The sequence below is a fragment of the Bufo bufo genome, chromosome 6 (genome assembly GCF_905171765.1).
Source record: "Bufo bufo chromosome 6, aBufBuf1.1, whole genome shotgun sequence".
Lineage (NCBI taxonomy): Eukaryota > Metazoa > Chordata > Amphibia > Anura > Bufonidae > Bufo > Bufo bufo.
Genome location: NC_053394.1, coordinates 119,746,906 through 119,762,840, shown reverse-complemented (window position 1 = coordinate 119,762,840; position 15,935 = coordinate 119,746,906). Strand labels below are relative to the sequence as shown.

General features: G+C 49.0%; 1 protein-coding gene across 1 annotated transcript in view; it reads right to left on the bottom strand.

Moving 5' to 3' along the window:
* Positions 1 to 15,531, bottom strand: part of SERINC3 (serine incorporator 3) — a 42,982-nt gene extending 27,451 nt beyond the window's left edge. Inside the window, exons 1-4 of the mRNA XM_040436467.1 lie at positions 15,361 to 15,531; positions 12,790 to 12,951; positions 3,629 to 3,822; positions 3,152 to 3,231 (exon numbers count right to left, since the gene is read on the bottom strand). Coding sequence (XP_040292401.1) covers positions 3,152 to 3,231; positions 3,629 to 3,822; positions 12,790 to 12,951; positions 15,361 to 15,399 — 475 coding nt within the window. The 5' untranslated portion in view covers positions 15,400 to 15,531. The remainder of the gene's footprint in view (positions 1 to 3,151; positions 3,232 to 3,628; positions 3,823 to 12,789; positions 12,952 to 15,360) is intronic.
* Between the last annotated feature and the right edge of the window lie 404 nt (positions 15,532 to 15,935).

The following is a 15,935-nucleotide window of genomic DNA, read 5'->3' as shown; positions in this document are numbered from 1 at the left end:
CTATTTTCTTAATAGCACTGCACAGAACAGATGAAGGGGGATCTCTGGGCGGCACCGTGATGGAAGGGGGGAGATCTCTGGGCGGCACCGTGATGGAAGGGGGGGGGGGGGGGAGATCTCTGGGCGGCACCGTGATGGAAGGGGGGGGGGGGGGGGGGGAGATCTCTGGGCGGCACCGTGATGGAAGGGGGGGGGGGGGGGGGGGAGATCTCTGGGCGGCACCGTGATGGAAGGGGGGGGGGGGGGGGGGGGAGATCTCTGGGCGGCACCGTGATGGAAGGGGGATCTCTGGGCGGCACCGTGATGGAAGGGGGATCTCTGGGCGGCACCGTGATGGAAGGGGGATCTCTGGGCGGCACCGTGATGGAAGGGGGATCTCTGGGCGGCACCGTGATGGAAGGGGGATCTCTGGGCGGCACCGTGATGGAAGGGGGATCTCTGGGCGGCACCGTGATGGAAGGGGGATCTCTGGGCGGCACCGTGATGGAAGGGGGATCTCTGGGCGGCACCGTGATGGAAGGGGGATCTCTGGGCGGCACCGTGATGGAAGGGGGATCTCTGGGCGGCACCGTGATGGAAGGGGGATCTCTGGGCGGCACCGTGATGGAAGGGGGATCTCTGGGCGGCACCGTGATGGAAGGGGGATCTCTGGGCGGCACCGTGATGGAAGGGGGATCTCTGGGCGGCACCGTGATGGAAGGGGGATCTCTGGGCGGCACCGTGATGGAAGGGGGATCTCTGGGCGGCACCGTGATGGAAGGGGGATCTCTGGGCGGCACCGTGATGGAAGGGGGATCTCTGGGCGGCACCGTGATGGAAGGGGGATCTCTGGGCGGCACCGTGATGGAAGGGGGATCTCTGGGCGGCACCGTGATGGAAGGGGGATCTCTGGGCGGCACCGTGATGGAAGGGGGATCTCTGGGCGGCACCGTGATGGAAGGGGGATCTCTGGGCGGCACCGTGATGGAAGGGGGATCTCTGGGCGGCACCGTGATGGAAGGGGGATCTCTGGGCGGCACCGTGATGGAAGGGGGATCTCTGGGCGGCACCGTGATGGAAGGGGGATCTCTGGGCGGCACCGTGATGGAAGGGGGATCTCTGGGCGGCACCGTGATGGAAGGGGGATCTCTGGGCGGCACCGTGATGGAAGGGGGATCTCTGGGCGGCACCGTGATGGAAGGGGGATCTCTGGGCGGCACCGTGATGGAAGGGGGATCTCTGGGCGGCACCGTGATGGAAGGGGGATCTCTGGGCGGCACCGTGATGGAAGGGGGATCTCTGGGCGGCACCGTGATGGAAGGGGGATCTCTGGGCGGCACCGTGATGGAAGGGGGATCTCTGGGCGGCACCGTGATGGAAGGGGGATCTCTGGGCGGCACCGTGATGGAAGGGGGATCTCTGGGCGGCACCGTGATGGAAGGGGGATCTCTGGGCGGCACCGTGATGGAAGGGGGATCTCTGGGCGGCACCGTGATGGAAGGGGGATCTCTGGGCGGCACCGTGATGGAAGGGGGATCTCTGGGCGGCACCGTGATGGAAGGGGGATCTCTGGGCGGCACCGTGATGGAAGGGGGATCTCTGGGCGGCACCGTGATGGAAGGGGGATCTCTGGGCGGCACCGTGATGGAAGGGGGATCTCTGGGCGGCACCGTGATGGAAGGGGGATCTCTGGGCGGCACCGTGATGGAAGGGGGATCTCTGGGCGGCACCGTGATGGAAGGGGGATCTCTGGGCGGCACCGTGATGGAAGGGGGATCTCTGGGCGGCACCGTGATGGAAGGGGGATCTCTGGGCGGCACCGTGATGGAAGGGGGATCTCTGGGCGGCACCGTGATGGAAGGGGGATCTCTGGGCGGCACCGTGATGGAAGGGGGATCTCTGGACGGCACCGTGATGGAAGGGGGATCTCTGGACGGCACCGTGATGGAAGGTGGATCTCTGGACGGCACCGTGATGGAAGGGGGATCTCTGGACGGCACCGTGATGGAAGGGGGATCTCTGGACGGCACCGTGATGGAAGGGGGATCTCTGGACGGCACCGTGATGGAAGGGGGATCTCTGGACGGCACCGTGATGGAAGGGGGATCTCTGGACGGCACCGTGATGGAAGGGGGATCTCTGGACGGCACCGTGATGGAAGGGGGATCTCTGGACGGCACCGTGATGGAAGGGGGATCTCTGGACGGCACCGTGATGGAAGGGGGATCTCTGGACGGCACCGTGATGGAAGGGGGATCTCTGGACGGCACCGTGATGGAAGGGGGATCTCTGGACGGCACCGTGATGGAAGGGGGATCTCTGGACGGCACCGTGATGGAAGGGGGATCTCTGGACGGCACCGTGATGGAAGGGGGATCTCTGGACGGCACCGTGATGGAAGGGGGATCTCTGGACGGCACCGTGATGGAAGGGGGATCTCTGGACGGCACCGTGATGGAAGGGGGATCTCTGGACACTCTCCCTCTCCAATATTGTACTACACCAGTGGGAGATATCGGAGATATCTCTGTGAGCACCCACGCCCTGGAAAAAGTCTATGGTGTACCAATATGCCTTAGACTTTTTCTGCCATTCATCAGCGCAGAGCGCACTATGAGCAGCACAGGCAGCACATTAAATGTAGGCAGGCTATTATAGCTAAATGATAAAGTACATGGAAGATATGCTATATCGGTATTCAGGTTAAATTGCCATGTTGTGATAAATAAGTGAGTTTTGGGTTGCAGTTTGGGCACTCGGCCTCTTAAACGGTTGGCTATCACGGTCCTACACTCTTAAGAATTTGCAGCCACATCTATGATCAGCTCACAGGAAAATGGCAGAGACTGCGCGGGATCAGGGTTTTATAGGGCTCTGCATAGCTGTGACATCACAGGGGGATGGATACCTGCGGATTGGCTGGCTGCGCGGCATTATGAGTGATCTTGCGTTCAGGGGCTTCTCTCCTCTACTTAATTTCACTTCCTAACCTGTGCAGCCGCTATTTTAGGAAAACTGATTAGTTACCACGAAACGTCAGGAAATTCTGATTAGTTTAGAATGAAAGTTTTCCTAAACTTCGGACCGAATTCCACTTCAGATGTTGTTTCGATCAACACTAGTCAAGAACACAGGAATCATAATGCACTCTACTAAAGTTTGTCACACTTACTTCTTGTGAAAGGTCCTTCTGGAATGTAGAAAGCTCCCACCATAATACCGACAAGTGCCAATATCTTAAAGAACCAAAACCTAAAAGACAAAAAAAAAAAATAATAATTGAAAGTTACACTCTCATTGTGGTCATGAAAAGTCATAACCACACAGGCTGATATTATTCATGTAAACCATCGGTTAAATGAGAATAGAAACCATAGCTGCTTCCTTCCAGCATAGCGCCACTCTTATCCATGGGTTGGTTTAGGTATTGCAGTACTCAATGGGGTTAATCTGCAATACCAGAGCCCACAGACAAGAGTGGTCCTAATTTTGCACAACCCCTTTAAGGTTATGTCACAGAGCTGCGGAGTAATGACATGAAAAGGATGGGAGATTGTCACAGCTCCACGTCCATAAAAGCTCAGGACTGAGCAGACAATGGTCTTTTGTTATACCCACCCTAGTTCACCCCAAAATAATTCCACTTTACCCATTATGTACAGCAGCCCGGGGGTCTTTGCTCGTCTTGACGGCGATCATCAGCAAGGAAAAGACCAGGAAGAATATGGACATGGCAAAGCTGACCCGATAGACGGCCTTGTACCCAACCAGCACATTACAGTTCACGTATCCGTTCACATGGGGAAGCTGTGTGCCAAACCCTCCTTCACAAAACCCTGGAACCTGCAAAACATAGAACATGCAATGAAACCATATCTGAGCCTTACGTGCCCCTGCAAGTTACAATACAGTGTTATTTTGGGGTCTGGGAGCTACAACACATAACAGGTTCTCTCTTTTAGGCACTGTCCATTTTTAAGACGGACCGCACGGACCCCTAGAAGTCAATTGGGCAATTCAAACATCAGGTTTTTTTCCACAAATACACGCGCCTGTTCCAATTAACTCATGCAAGTTATCCATGTGCTATCCGTTTTTCACAGATCCGTTTTACGCAGACAGACGTTGTGTGAATAAAGCCCTGAGGTAAGTGGAGGAAATGCTGGGAGAAACAACTGTCACTATTACAGGTTGTCACCCCAACTCTTCCTGAGCGGCAAGTCTGTCATAGCAGCCAGTTCAACAAGATTCCATCAATAGATATGAAAAAACCCATAAAAGCTTTATGATCTGCAGGGTGCAGCCATGCTCTCCTGGGGTTAAATATTAACACCCTCCTCCCCTTGACAACCGTGGTGTGTAAGAGGTCACCAACTGGTGGCGTGAGATGCGGTGAGAGCAATCCGCCTGACGCAGAGTCTGCTGCAGGCGGCTACGAGCTTCAGCAGGAGATGCGCTTTGTCGTTCTTGACAGTCACTTTAAGATTCAGAAGAGAACCTCCTGAGATTATTATTAGTCCGGAAGCAGCGAGAGGCATCTTCCTTCCATTATACACAATGATTTATCAAAGGGGAGCAGACACCCCTATGGTTCTAACGTTTGACCAACACTCACCTTTCTGCGGTACTAAAGTGCCCCGTTCCCACCCGCTTCTGCTCCCCGCAGGACCAGGGTGTTTTTTGGTCCAGTCAACAGTAACATACCATTCGATTGGGAGCAGCAGTCACGGGACTAAGGGCCACCACAAACATCATTGTTTTGTTGGCCGACCCCGCCAAGAACAGTGGGTGCGGCCGACACTAATGTATATGGAGGGGCACCCGAATCTTCCCCAATAGATGTTTACACAGGGTGATATGTTGCTGACGCAATCAGTCAACCAGCGAGTTTTTGCTTATTTGTTGGGTGCTCGGTGGCATTTTTACACGGGGTAATTATCAAAAATGAGCCAAATGTATTCATAGGCCCCCACTGCCCTAATTGAGGCATCCAACAGGGTGGTATGCAACAGCTTACCTTTTTTGTGTGTTTTTTTTTCTCCAAATTATCAGTATATAAGAAAAAGCAGTGGACTGCGCTTCGATATATGGCTACCGCAAAAAATAATGTATACCACGCAGAGATGAGCAAATCGATCCGTAAAAAGAGACCCCCCCACAGCTTGATTGACAGGGCCGGATATCTCAACCACCCCTGTCAAACTCACGCCTGCGCTGCTGCTCCAAGTTGTTGCGCAAGCGCAGAGGCTCTGCTGCTTTGACCAAAGTGGAAACTTACAGGGGGGTGCTAGTTGGGAGCCTCGAGTAGCAGGGACATATGTTTTATTTAACCATATGCCACTGTACTCTGCCGTATAAATAAATCCATCTTCTGTATTGCCCAGGATGTTACAGTGACGCAAAATATTTGCTGCCATGTGACGTACAAGTCATAAAACTTAAAAATTAAAAGAAAATTTTTAGCAAAAAAAAAAAAAAAGTTTACAATAAAAGTTCATTGTATCATTTTTTTTTTCTTTGTGTTAGTTTTCTTGGTTGCAAAGTTCAGGGTGATGAAAGGGTTAATTGCAAGGTATTTCCATAAACCTGGTACTGGTGGGGATAGAGATAAGGGATAGACGTTTCATAGGAAGAGTTATAGAATTGTGAAATATGTCAATTGTTCCCATCTACTAATATGTTTCTATCATTATTTTCCCCATGTTCAGGAAAATCCTGGTGCTGCCATGTGTGTGCCAGTCATTAATGTGGTCACTAAATAAGAGGCTTTATACAATATCTCAACCTCTCACAGCTGAGGGTTTGTTACAATCGTATCTAGACAATCCATATCAGCTAAACAGCTTGGACTCCAGACCGATACATTATAGCTGCACCGATACACTGTAGCAATTGTCAGAGTAGTTCAATTTTCAGGTAAAAATTAATTAAAATCGGCCGATAACAGACACAGACAATGCTTGCTGTATCTAAGGAGATCTGAGAGACCACTACCAAATATCTTTATTAACATACCTTAGAATAACGGGAGTAACTGGGCGTTTCAAGGCGGTTACAATACTTAAAATTAGACGCGGCAGATTACATAATTACACATGATAGCATATTGGCAATATCTTGTGGTTTGAAAACTAGGTAAAAGTTCACTTGTCTAATACTGGACCTGACCATCTGGATCCATTAATTGCAGAAAAGCAACAAACATTTCCTAGAATCCCTGAGAACATTGATATACAGGTGAAATTCGAAAAATTAGAATATCGTACAAAGTTCATTTATTTCAGTAATGCAACTTAAAAGGTGAAACTAACATATGAGATAGACTCATTACATGCAAAGCGAGATATTTCAAGCCTTTATTTGTTATAATTTGGATGATTATGGCTTATAGCTTATGAAACCCCAAAGTCACAATCTCAGGTACCCTTTGCTCAGGGGGTATGGATTAATTAGCGGACTAGTATGTGACACTTTGAGCCTAGAATATTGAACCTTTTCACAAAATTCTAATTTTAAGCTGCATTAATGCAATTCCTTTTTACTTGCATTACTGAAATAAATTGACTTTTGCACGATATTCTAATTTTTTCGAGTTTCACCTGTATAACTGGTCACACTGCATCTTTCGCATTGTGTGCCGAATTGAGTGAAATACTCCCTTTTCCTTACAAATATCCATGTCACAGCACAATTACAGATGACCTTCACAGAATGTGTTCTAAGGCCAAGTTGTTATGGAACAGTGGAATAGATGATAAAGTTCATACAGAACTCAAATAGAACAAAATTAAGGTTCAGCTATACTGATATACATTACCAAAGATGGTGGCCATTGTCAAGGTACAGGCCCATACCAAAGAGCAAACAAAGGAGGCAGAAGGGAACCGTAGGGCAGATGCAGCTGCAAAGCAGGCTACCCTACTACCCCTCCCAATGACAGGTCATACTGTGGACATAGTACCACAAAAAGGGGAGGCAATCCTAAAACAAGAAAAGGAAGAGTGGGTAAGAAGAAAGGCCGAGAAGAATAAGAAAGGTCTATATGCCGTAGATGCTAAATGTGCCTTCCCAGGGTACTATACCCTTTGATGTGTGCCTTATCACATGGCCTAACCCACCAGTCCAAGGAAGCGATGGTAAGTGTGGTAAGTCAAGGATGGGTGGCCCTGGGGTTCAACAATGCTGCTGCTGCTGCCAAGTATGTTCCAGTGGTGCATGCTCTGTGCTTGCCATTTCATAGCAAGGACTGTCAAAGTGCTCCCCAGGTGCACTCCAAAGCCACTATACCCTTTTCAGATACAGCAGATTGACTTCATTCAACTTCTAAAGGTAGGCACATATGAGTATGTTCTGGTATGTGTGGACTAGGGTTCTTTCGGGTATCAAAATTTCAATACTTTTATGCCAGTATTGATTCGGTATTTTTCGATACTAGGCTGCGCTACTGCGCAGTCTAGCATCTCCTCTTATGAGAGAACATCGTGCTCGTCGCGCGCTATGTTCTCTCAGGCCAGACAGTGGAGAAGGAGGGAGGGAATCCCTCCCTCCTATTATGCGGCCGCTGCTGAGCCCAATGAAGTGAGCGGGCTCTGAAGCTGCCCGCGCCACTGCCACCAATAAATGTGTGGCTAATTAAATCAGGAGGCGGGACTGGGGAAGGGGGGGGGGGGGTTAATAAACTGCTGCGCCGTCTGAGCTAGTGAGCTTGGCGAATGGCAGCCTCCTCCTCCTGAGTGTTTTGTGTCCTCCCCAGCATCAGCCCGAGCCCCAGAGTTAAGCAGCCAGCATAGCAGGTACCCAGCCTGGCCACTGTGCCACCAATGATAATTAACCTTTAATACAGATACAGGAGGTGGGTGCCGCCAGCAGAATCACATAGCCGGCACCTGAGGGGTTAACTGCCGCTGACTGCAGCGCCCTGTCAGAGGCCAGCACCCGCCTCCTGTATCTGTATTAAAGGTTAATCATTGGTGGCGCAGTGCGCACCCCCCTCCCCCCCGTATTAAAATCAATGGTGGCAATGGCCACAGGGTCCCCTCTGCCCTCTTCATTGGTGGTACAGAGGCAGTTGTGATCGGAGCCCCAGCAGTGTAATCCTGGGACTCCGATCGATTACCATGGCAGCCAGGATGCTACTGAAGCCCTGGCTGCCATGGTAATCTCCCTGCTGCTGTGTATACTATAGACAGGGCAGCAGGGAGAGTGTGAAGTCCTATTCACCCTAATAGAGCTTTATTAGGGTGAATAGGACAAGGGATGTCCAGGTTCTAGCCCCTAAGGTAGGGGAAATAGTTATTAAATAAAAAGGTTTCCCAATTTTACATATAAAATATATAAACAATAAATAAACATATTACATATCGGCACTTCTGAAAAGTCCAAACTATTAAAATATTTTAAAAAACTCCTATGCAGTTAACGCCATAACAGAAAAATAAATAAACACACGATTCACAATTTTTTTTAGTCACCTTGTCCCCCCCCCAAAAAAAAAAAAAATAAATAAATAGGATAGGGCTGTTTGATTATGGGCCGGACGTTCCATAAAATGTGGAATGCACGCTGCTTGGGTTTTATTTTTTTCACGAGGGATCGAGTATCGCAATATTTTTTTATGGCATCGAAAACTAATCAAAATTGTGGTATCGAGACAACCCTGTGGACCTCTTCTTAGGTGGGCCAGAGGCCTGGCCTACAGCCAAAGCTAATGCAAAAACAGTGGCCAAGAAAATTTTGTCCGAAGTGGTGTGTAGATTTGGAGTTCTTGAAGTGATTGAAAGTGACAAAGGAACTCATTTCACTTCAGAAGTGTTACAGGAGATACTTCATGCTCTAGGCATAGAGCAGGCATTTCACACACCCCATAGGCTACAAAGCAGCGGAAAGGTAGAACGCCTGAATGGAACCTTGAAGCTAAAAATGCAGAAAGCCATGGCAGAGACTGGCAAGCCATGGACAGAATGTTTGCCTACAGCTTTATACAGAGTAACTCCTCATAGGAAAACACAGCCGAGTCCCTATGAGATACTGTTTGGCACTGCGCCAAGGACAGGGCTGTATTTTCCCCCAGCAGCTCCAGACCATGCATTCAGATTTAATACAGCATGGCACAGGAGATTACAGCAGATTCATAATCGTGTTCTTAGTTCTATTCCAGATCCCTCTTCATTGGAAGGGACTCGTTGACTAAACCCTGGAGATTGGGTCACTGTGAAAAGGCACATAAGAAGGGCATTAGAACCTTGATTTGATGGTCCATTCCAGGTCCAACCTCTGAAGCTGGAAGGAAGGCCAACCTGGATTCACACCTCCCACTGCAAAAAGTTGCTTGAACTATGACTCTGGGGAAGTATTTGTTTTTATTCTATCTAGTCCCATGCATTGTATTACATTGCACTTCCGAGGCATATGATGACGACAATAGTGAATGGGAATTACATTTATCAGGTACCATAAAATTGTTGCCCAAATGAGAAATTTATCTGATTGTTGGATTTGTAACCATTCACCCATTTCTGCCAATTCCCTTTTAGAAAAAGGAGCTACTGTCTTTGCCCTGTTGGGACTTACTCCCTTTGGGATTAGAATTTTCCCATAAAGAAACAGCACTAGCTTTACCAGTAACGGGATGGATAAAGTATCCTTGATGGCAAGTGAATGTAACAAGGGTGGGCACCTGGTATAATTAGGACAAGCGAGAGGATGGGCAGAGGGAAAGACAGGTTGCTCTAATAGAAGTGGGAAAAGTACCTAGTCAGGAGGTGAAGGAAAGCGACTACGAAACGAACCATAAATATCATTTAGCAAGAAGAATTACATGATCCAAATTAGAATTACACAGTACAGTTCCCAATTGGGTGGAAGATTAGGTGCTTTTTACCAGCCGACGGAAGCAGGAATAGATTCAGAGGAAGAAACAGAAAGCAGTAAGGGAGATGGAGCAGCAGACATGAGCATAGATCCCAAGGAACAAGCTAGTCACAAGCTCGTCACTAATGAGGATAACCCTGAATCCTGGTGTTTGTATTACCATACTACAATGTGGATTTCCATTGTCGATGCACTAAATTAAAGAGAGATCCGTTTCAATTACCCGATGATGTGTATATAATAGGTGGAAATAAGGCGGAACTTGTACTCTAGCTAGACTTGAGCCGGCCACTTGGACATGGAAACCTGAAGACATCCCTTACCAACATTTACCTGGCCATATGCTAGTAAAAAAGGGATGTGCCTACTATACCTGATATGCCCGAGCAACCTCATTTTTAAAGGGTTTCTATCACTTGGGATCACATAATTTGATGTCAGACACTAGCGATTTGCTAGTGTCTGCTCTGGCCAACCAACCTAATATAACAGCTTTTGGCCCTGTGGTTTTGATAGAAAACGAACTTTTATAAATATGCTAATGAGCCTCTAGGTGCTATGTGGGCGTCATTAGCACCTAGAGGCTCCGTCTACCTTCATACACAGCCGCCGCCCAGCTCGTCCCTCCAGCCCGCCCATGTCTTCCTGAATGCGATCCTCCGTGTGACGCGGCGTACGAATTCCCGCGCATGCGCCGTGCGCGGCTGTATTCGGCGCATGCGCATTGAATGTCTGACCGCTCCGAGCTCAGACATCTCTAATGCGCCGAATACAGCCGCGCACGGCGCATGCGCGAGAATTCGGCCGCTCCGTCACACGGAGGAGGACATGGGCGGGCTGGAGGGACGTGCTGGGCGGCCGCTGTGTATGAAGGTAGACGGAGCCTCTAGGTGCTAATGACGCCCACATAGCACCTAGAGGCTCATTAGCATATTTATAAAAGTTCGTTTTCTATCAAAACCACAGGGCCAAAAGCTGTTATATTAGGTTGGTTGGCCAGAGCAGACACTAGCAAATCGCTAGTGTCTGACATCAAATTATGTGATCCCAAGTGATAGAAACCCTTTAAGTGCCCCACTAAATTGGATCATGCTGAACCTCTGATGATAGAAAAAGTAGGCATGTACTTCCCACTAATGAATACCCATTTCTTGGCATGCATGTTAGCGCTGCAAAATATGTCATGATTGGTCTTGAAGTTATGATGGCAGTGCGTTAGCGCTTTGTGCCGGCGCTGCATACATCTCCGTTCCAGATATGTAGATATCGCGATATTACCCAGTTTCCTATGTGACCGCACATATTGTGTTCCACCGTCGGGCGAGACGTTCTCTTGCGCCATGTGATCTCAGTTAGTTACACTTTCTTACAGGCATTGCCGGTGTTCTGACAGATTCCTATACCTGGCAGAATGCTATACCCGGAAGTGACGCGGCCGCGCCGGAATCAGCTGGAGGAGGGTGAGTGTGGATCTGCTCAAGGGCAGATCCACTGGATTCGTAAAAATAATTTCACCGCCGGGTATAGAAGTGGGATCATCTGGAACTGGTTATCCCACAATCTATGAGAATCAGTATTCCTGTACTTTGTGTACGATGATCCTATAAAAACGGTCTTCCGTTAGTAGGGAGATAGGGATTTTCTTGCAGCCAGTGGAATGATGATAAAAAGAGGGGAGTAATGGCCAATGCTAACCTTATCCACCTATGATTTATGTATACATATAAGGTTAGCATTGACCATTACTCTCACACAATCCATCTGGACAAGCAGGAGAGGCTGCTGATGTAGTGCGCTCCCGCAGGATTGTCTAGACTGGATGCAATGGCGCCAAACGCTAAGATGCGAGAACGATGAGGTCTGTACAGGTTTTTAGTCCCTCAATATAAAAAATAAAATAAATAATGATCTCATTCACTGACACTATGCAGAGATCTATAAAAAAATAAAAAATAAAGTTATGATTTTGAATACCGTAATATCTGATAACAGGAAACAGGACCTGACACACACATCTAATGGTTGGCCTCACAGATCCAACCTGGGGAGTTAGAGGAGCATCAGGTCACGGGTATGTAGATTGTCCGCTCATTAACTGAAATGACGTCATCACATTCTTCTACTCCTCAATAGACAGGTTCGAGGAGATGCCCGGCAGAGCTTCACCAAGACTGATACAAGACTGCCGTGTTCCTCAAGCTATGGCTCATAAGCCATTTTAAAATGATAACTCCCAGCATATCTTGACAGCCTGGGCTGTCAGGATATTTTAGGAGTTGTAGTGCTGCAACGTGTCATTAGTATGGATGACATCAGAGTACACAGCCTCCAGGGAGTCCCAGCAACGCCTGAACAGAGAGGAATCCCTACGGTAAGTATAGAAAAACTCTTTATTTTGACCTCCCGCAGACCCAGATCTTCAATTGACATCATGTTACTTGAGATACTCCCCCGCTCCTGTCATATTATCAGATCCATTTATACAGGTTATTGTCTATTGTAGGTGCACTTTTACGATGACCACCCCTTTCCGTGTGCATGGGTGCCAAAGAGTGTGAGGGAGTACCATGCTCCGGACCTCCCTCTACGAGCCAGGACTCAGAGCCATGTATGTAATTTCTGTAGAGCCGATTCCCTTTAAAGGGGTGTCCACCATCGTCTATCCTCTATAGATACATAATCCACCAATCAGCACTGGACAATATGGCAGCACCTATAGGGTGATGGGTGACTTACCACTAGTACCGGCAGCACTGTAGTGCCCTGACGTCCATACACATCACACCAGTTATTAATGGGACCACTGGTGTTTTTCAGCCCTATAGTTCTAGTCATTTGTGGGAGATCCAGGAAAAGGTCCCCATCCCCCCAACCAGTTACCAGAGGTAGAACCCCTTTATATAGGCGTGGAGGATGGCAATAGGCTTTAATAAGACCTACCTTCTTTAACTGGTCGGATATTCCTGGAGACAGCATTACGATGGAGAGCAGCGTCCCCAGGAACATGATGAAGGCATAGATGAGACGGGTGACGGTGGAGTTGCTGGTGTTGGGACAGCAGCGGCATAGTATACACGTGGCACTGCTACACAGGCACGGTATCTGCAAATAACGAAAGACGGGATTAATGGGGTCAGCTGACAGTCACAAGTGGAACACACAAGACGCGATCAGCCCCGAGTACAAGTCACATGAGGATCCAATGTGCAGCAAAGCCATGGATCCGCCATCTCTAAGAGGCCTTCAGGGGGCACCGTGTATGCAGGGTAACACTCCGCACCTCCCCTGAAAATTGGGGGCTCATATATGTGTGGTGAGTGACACTACTTGATCAGGTGAAGGACACTTGAAATGGGTTGTCCCACTAAGAATTCTTTTTGCTTATCGACTGCATAGGGGATAACTATTAGATCGGTTAGGGTCCTTTCACGTGGCCCCCCACCAATCATGAGAAAGGAGACCCCCTACTCCCCTCAGGGCTCCTCGAAATGGATGCAGCGGCAGGTTGGGCATGCACACTGCTGCTCCATTTATTTCTACGAGAGTTCCAGAGTATAGCTCTTGAGTATTTCTGGAACCACCTTAAGGCCCTATTCACGTGGCCACAGTGCCACCGCACCCGTTGTTGCAGACAGCAAACCACTGGTCCGCAAAACATGTGCACAGGCTGAGTGAACTCCGCATTGCAGTGTGGGCCCATTGTGTTCAATGGGTCCCCAAGATACGGCAAAAGATAGGACATGTGCTATCTTTTGCGGAATGGACGCACGGACCCCAGAAGCCCTTTGGTGTGTTTACGTGGCCTTCCGAATCTGTGCCCTACACTTCGCAAAAAATAGCACGTCCTATCTTTTGCCGTTTCTGGCAGATTGCGGACCGATTGAAGCGACTAGGTCCGAACCACGATGTGGAGTGAATACGTACGGGGGCCTGTGTTTTGCAGACTTGGGGTTTGCAGTTCGCAACACGGGCACGGCAGCACTGAGGCCGTGTAAATGGGGCCATAGAAATGAATGGACCAGCAGTGCGCATGCCCAGCCTGCCACTACAATCATTTCAAGGGGCCCCAAGGAGTGTGGGATCCCCGTTCTCATGAATGGCAGGAGACGCAGCAGTAGGACCCCCACCGATCTAATAGTAATCCGCATCCCGTGCATAGGGGATAACCTCTCCTAACCAGAGCATCCCTTTAAGACTGACAGCACTCATTGGATGTCTGATTTAGTAACTTTGTTTCTGTGTCCGCTCTGTTTTTTTTTTGCGGATAGGATGCGGACCCATTTATTTTCAATGGATCCGCAAAATATGCGGACAGCACTCAGTTCGGTAGCTCCGCAAAAAAATAAAATAAATAGTGCATGTCCTATTTTTTTCTAGTTTGCGGACAAGTATAGGCATTATTACAATTGATCAGAAGAAAAAAAACAAAAACACAGATGCCATACGGACGTTATCCGTTTTTTTCTTGCGGACCGCAAAACATACGGTCGTGTCCATGTAGCATCTCTTCATATAACTCTGTTTTGCCATCCCTTCATTATTCCTGCTAGATGTTTATGAATTGTGTTCAATCAGTTGTGGGTGACACAGGCAGCACTGATTGGACAGTGCCGCCCCCCCCCCCCAAGCTGGTTACACCCAGTTGTACCTTTATTCATAAACTTCTAGTAGGAATAATAGAAGGTCCCAGAGAGTCATATTATCAGTGCTCCAGAATTATTATTCCACAGAGAATACAAGTAGTCACTGAGACAGACACGTCACGAGAAGTTACAGGTCCTTTTTAAGGGGTCATTCACATGACCGTATGGACAGGTCCGCATCCGTTCTGCAAAAGCGGACCCGTTCATTTCAATGGGGGCTACAAAAGATTTAGACGTAGTTCCGTTCTGCGGCCCTGCAAAAAATAGAGAGCATGTTGTATTCTTGTCCGCAATCATGGACAAGAATAGGCATTTTCTATATAGCGCCGGCCATGCGCGTTCGGCAAAACCGACCGGTATCCGTGTTTTGCGGATCCACTATTTACACGGCACAGTTGTGTGAATGTACCCTAATGCAGGTTTATGCCCCTGTCTGCCAAATCATTACCCCCTAATACTGCAATTAGTACCTCGGCAGTCGCAACCAGGTGGACTTTAGAAACCATACAGAGTACTGAAAATGTTTATGTGCTGCCATGTTGGGGGGTTGTAGTTTTGGTGCTGAAGGTCACTGCAGATTAAGGAGGGAGGCGTCCATGTCCATGGAGAACATAGGAAGGATTCTTCACTGTAAGAGCAGTCATCCTGGGGAAGGCTCTGCAAGATGAGGTTGTGATGGGGGGGGCCCAAAAATACCCCCCCCATTAACAGGGAGCCACCCTGCCCACTACAAGGACTGTCTGCCCCAACATGCGGCTCTACAAACTACAAGGCGAGCCCTGATGGGACAGAGATCACCCTGAAGACCACTGCCCTGGTGAACAAAGCTTTGCTGTTACATGACACTGACTGACAGCCATTTCCTTACCCAACTGGCGACAGAACAGATCCCCAGGACGCCCCCCATGGCACAGGCAGCTCCTCCGGCGACCGCAAGACGTTTGTTTACAGCTCAGCGCCGCCGGTCCCCGGTCCGCTCCTTCCTGCTTTCCCAGACACTGAACTTCTCCGCCTAATGACGTCACCTCTTCTGCAGCGCCAGGCAGGAACTCGACTTGCGCATGCGCGAACTTCACGGCAGCCCTGAGAGACTGGGGATTTCTAAAGGCGGCGTCTTGTCTTTAATGCGCATGCGCACTTCTTTGTTAACCGTTTATGCCGTTGTTTTATTTTAGGGATTTTTTTGTTTTGTGTGAGAATGGTTGACGTCTGTCAGTGTGCGCTGAGCTTGTACCTAAAGTCTGTCTTGTTATTTTTGCTCTAACGTTGCAGGCAGTGGCGTAACTAGAGTGTTATGGGCCCCAGTGCAAACTTTGTATCGGGGCCCCCCTACCCCCCGATTTTTACAAAGAAGCGGCAGATTTCCTTACTAATGGCTTTCCCGTGTGGCTAGTCCGCTGCGTGAATGAGGGCCAAGCCCCATTCCGGACAGCAGAGACACGG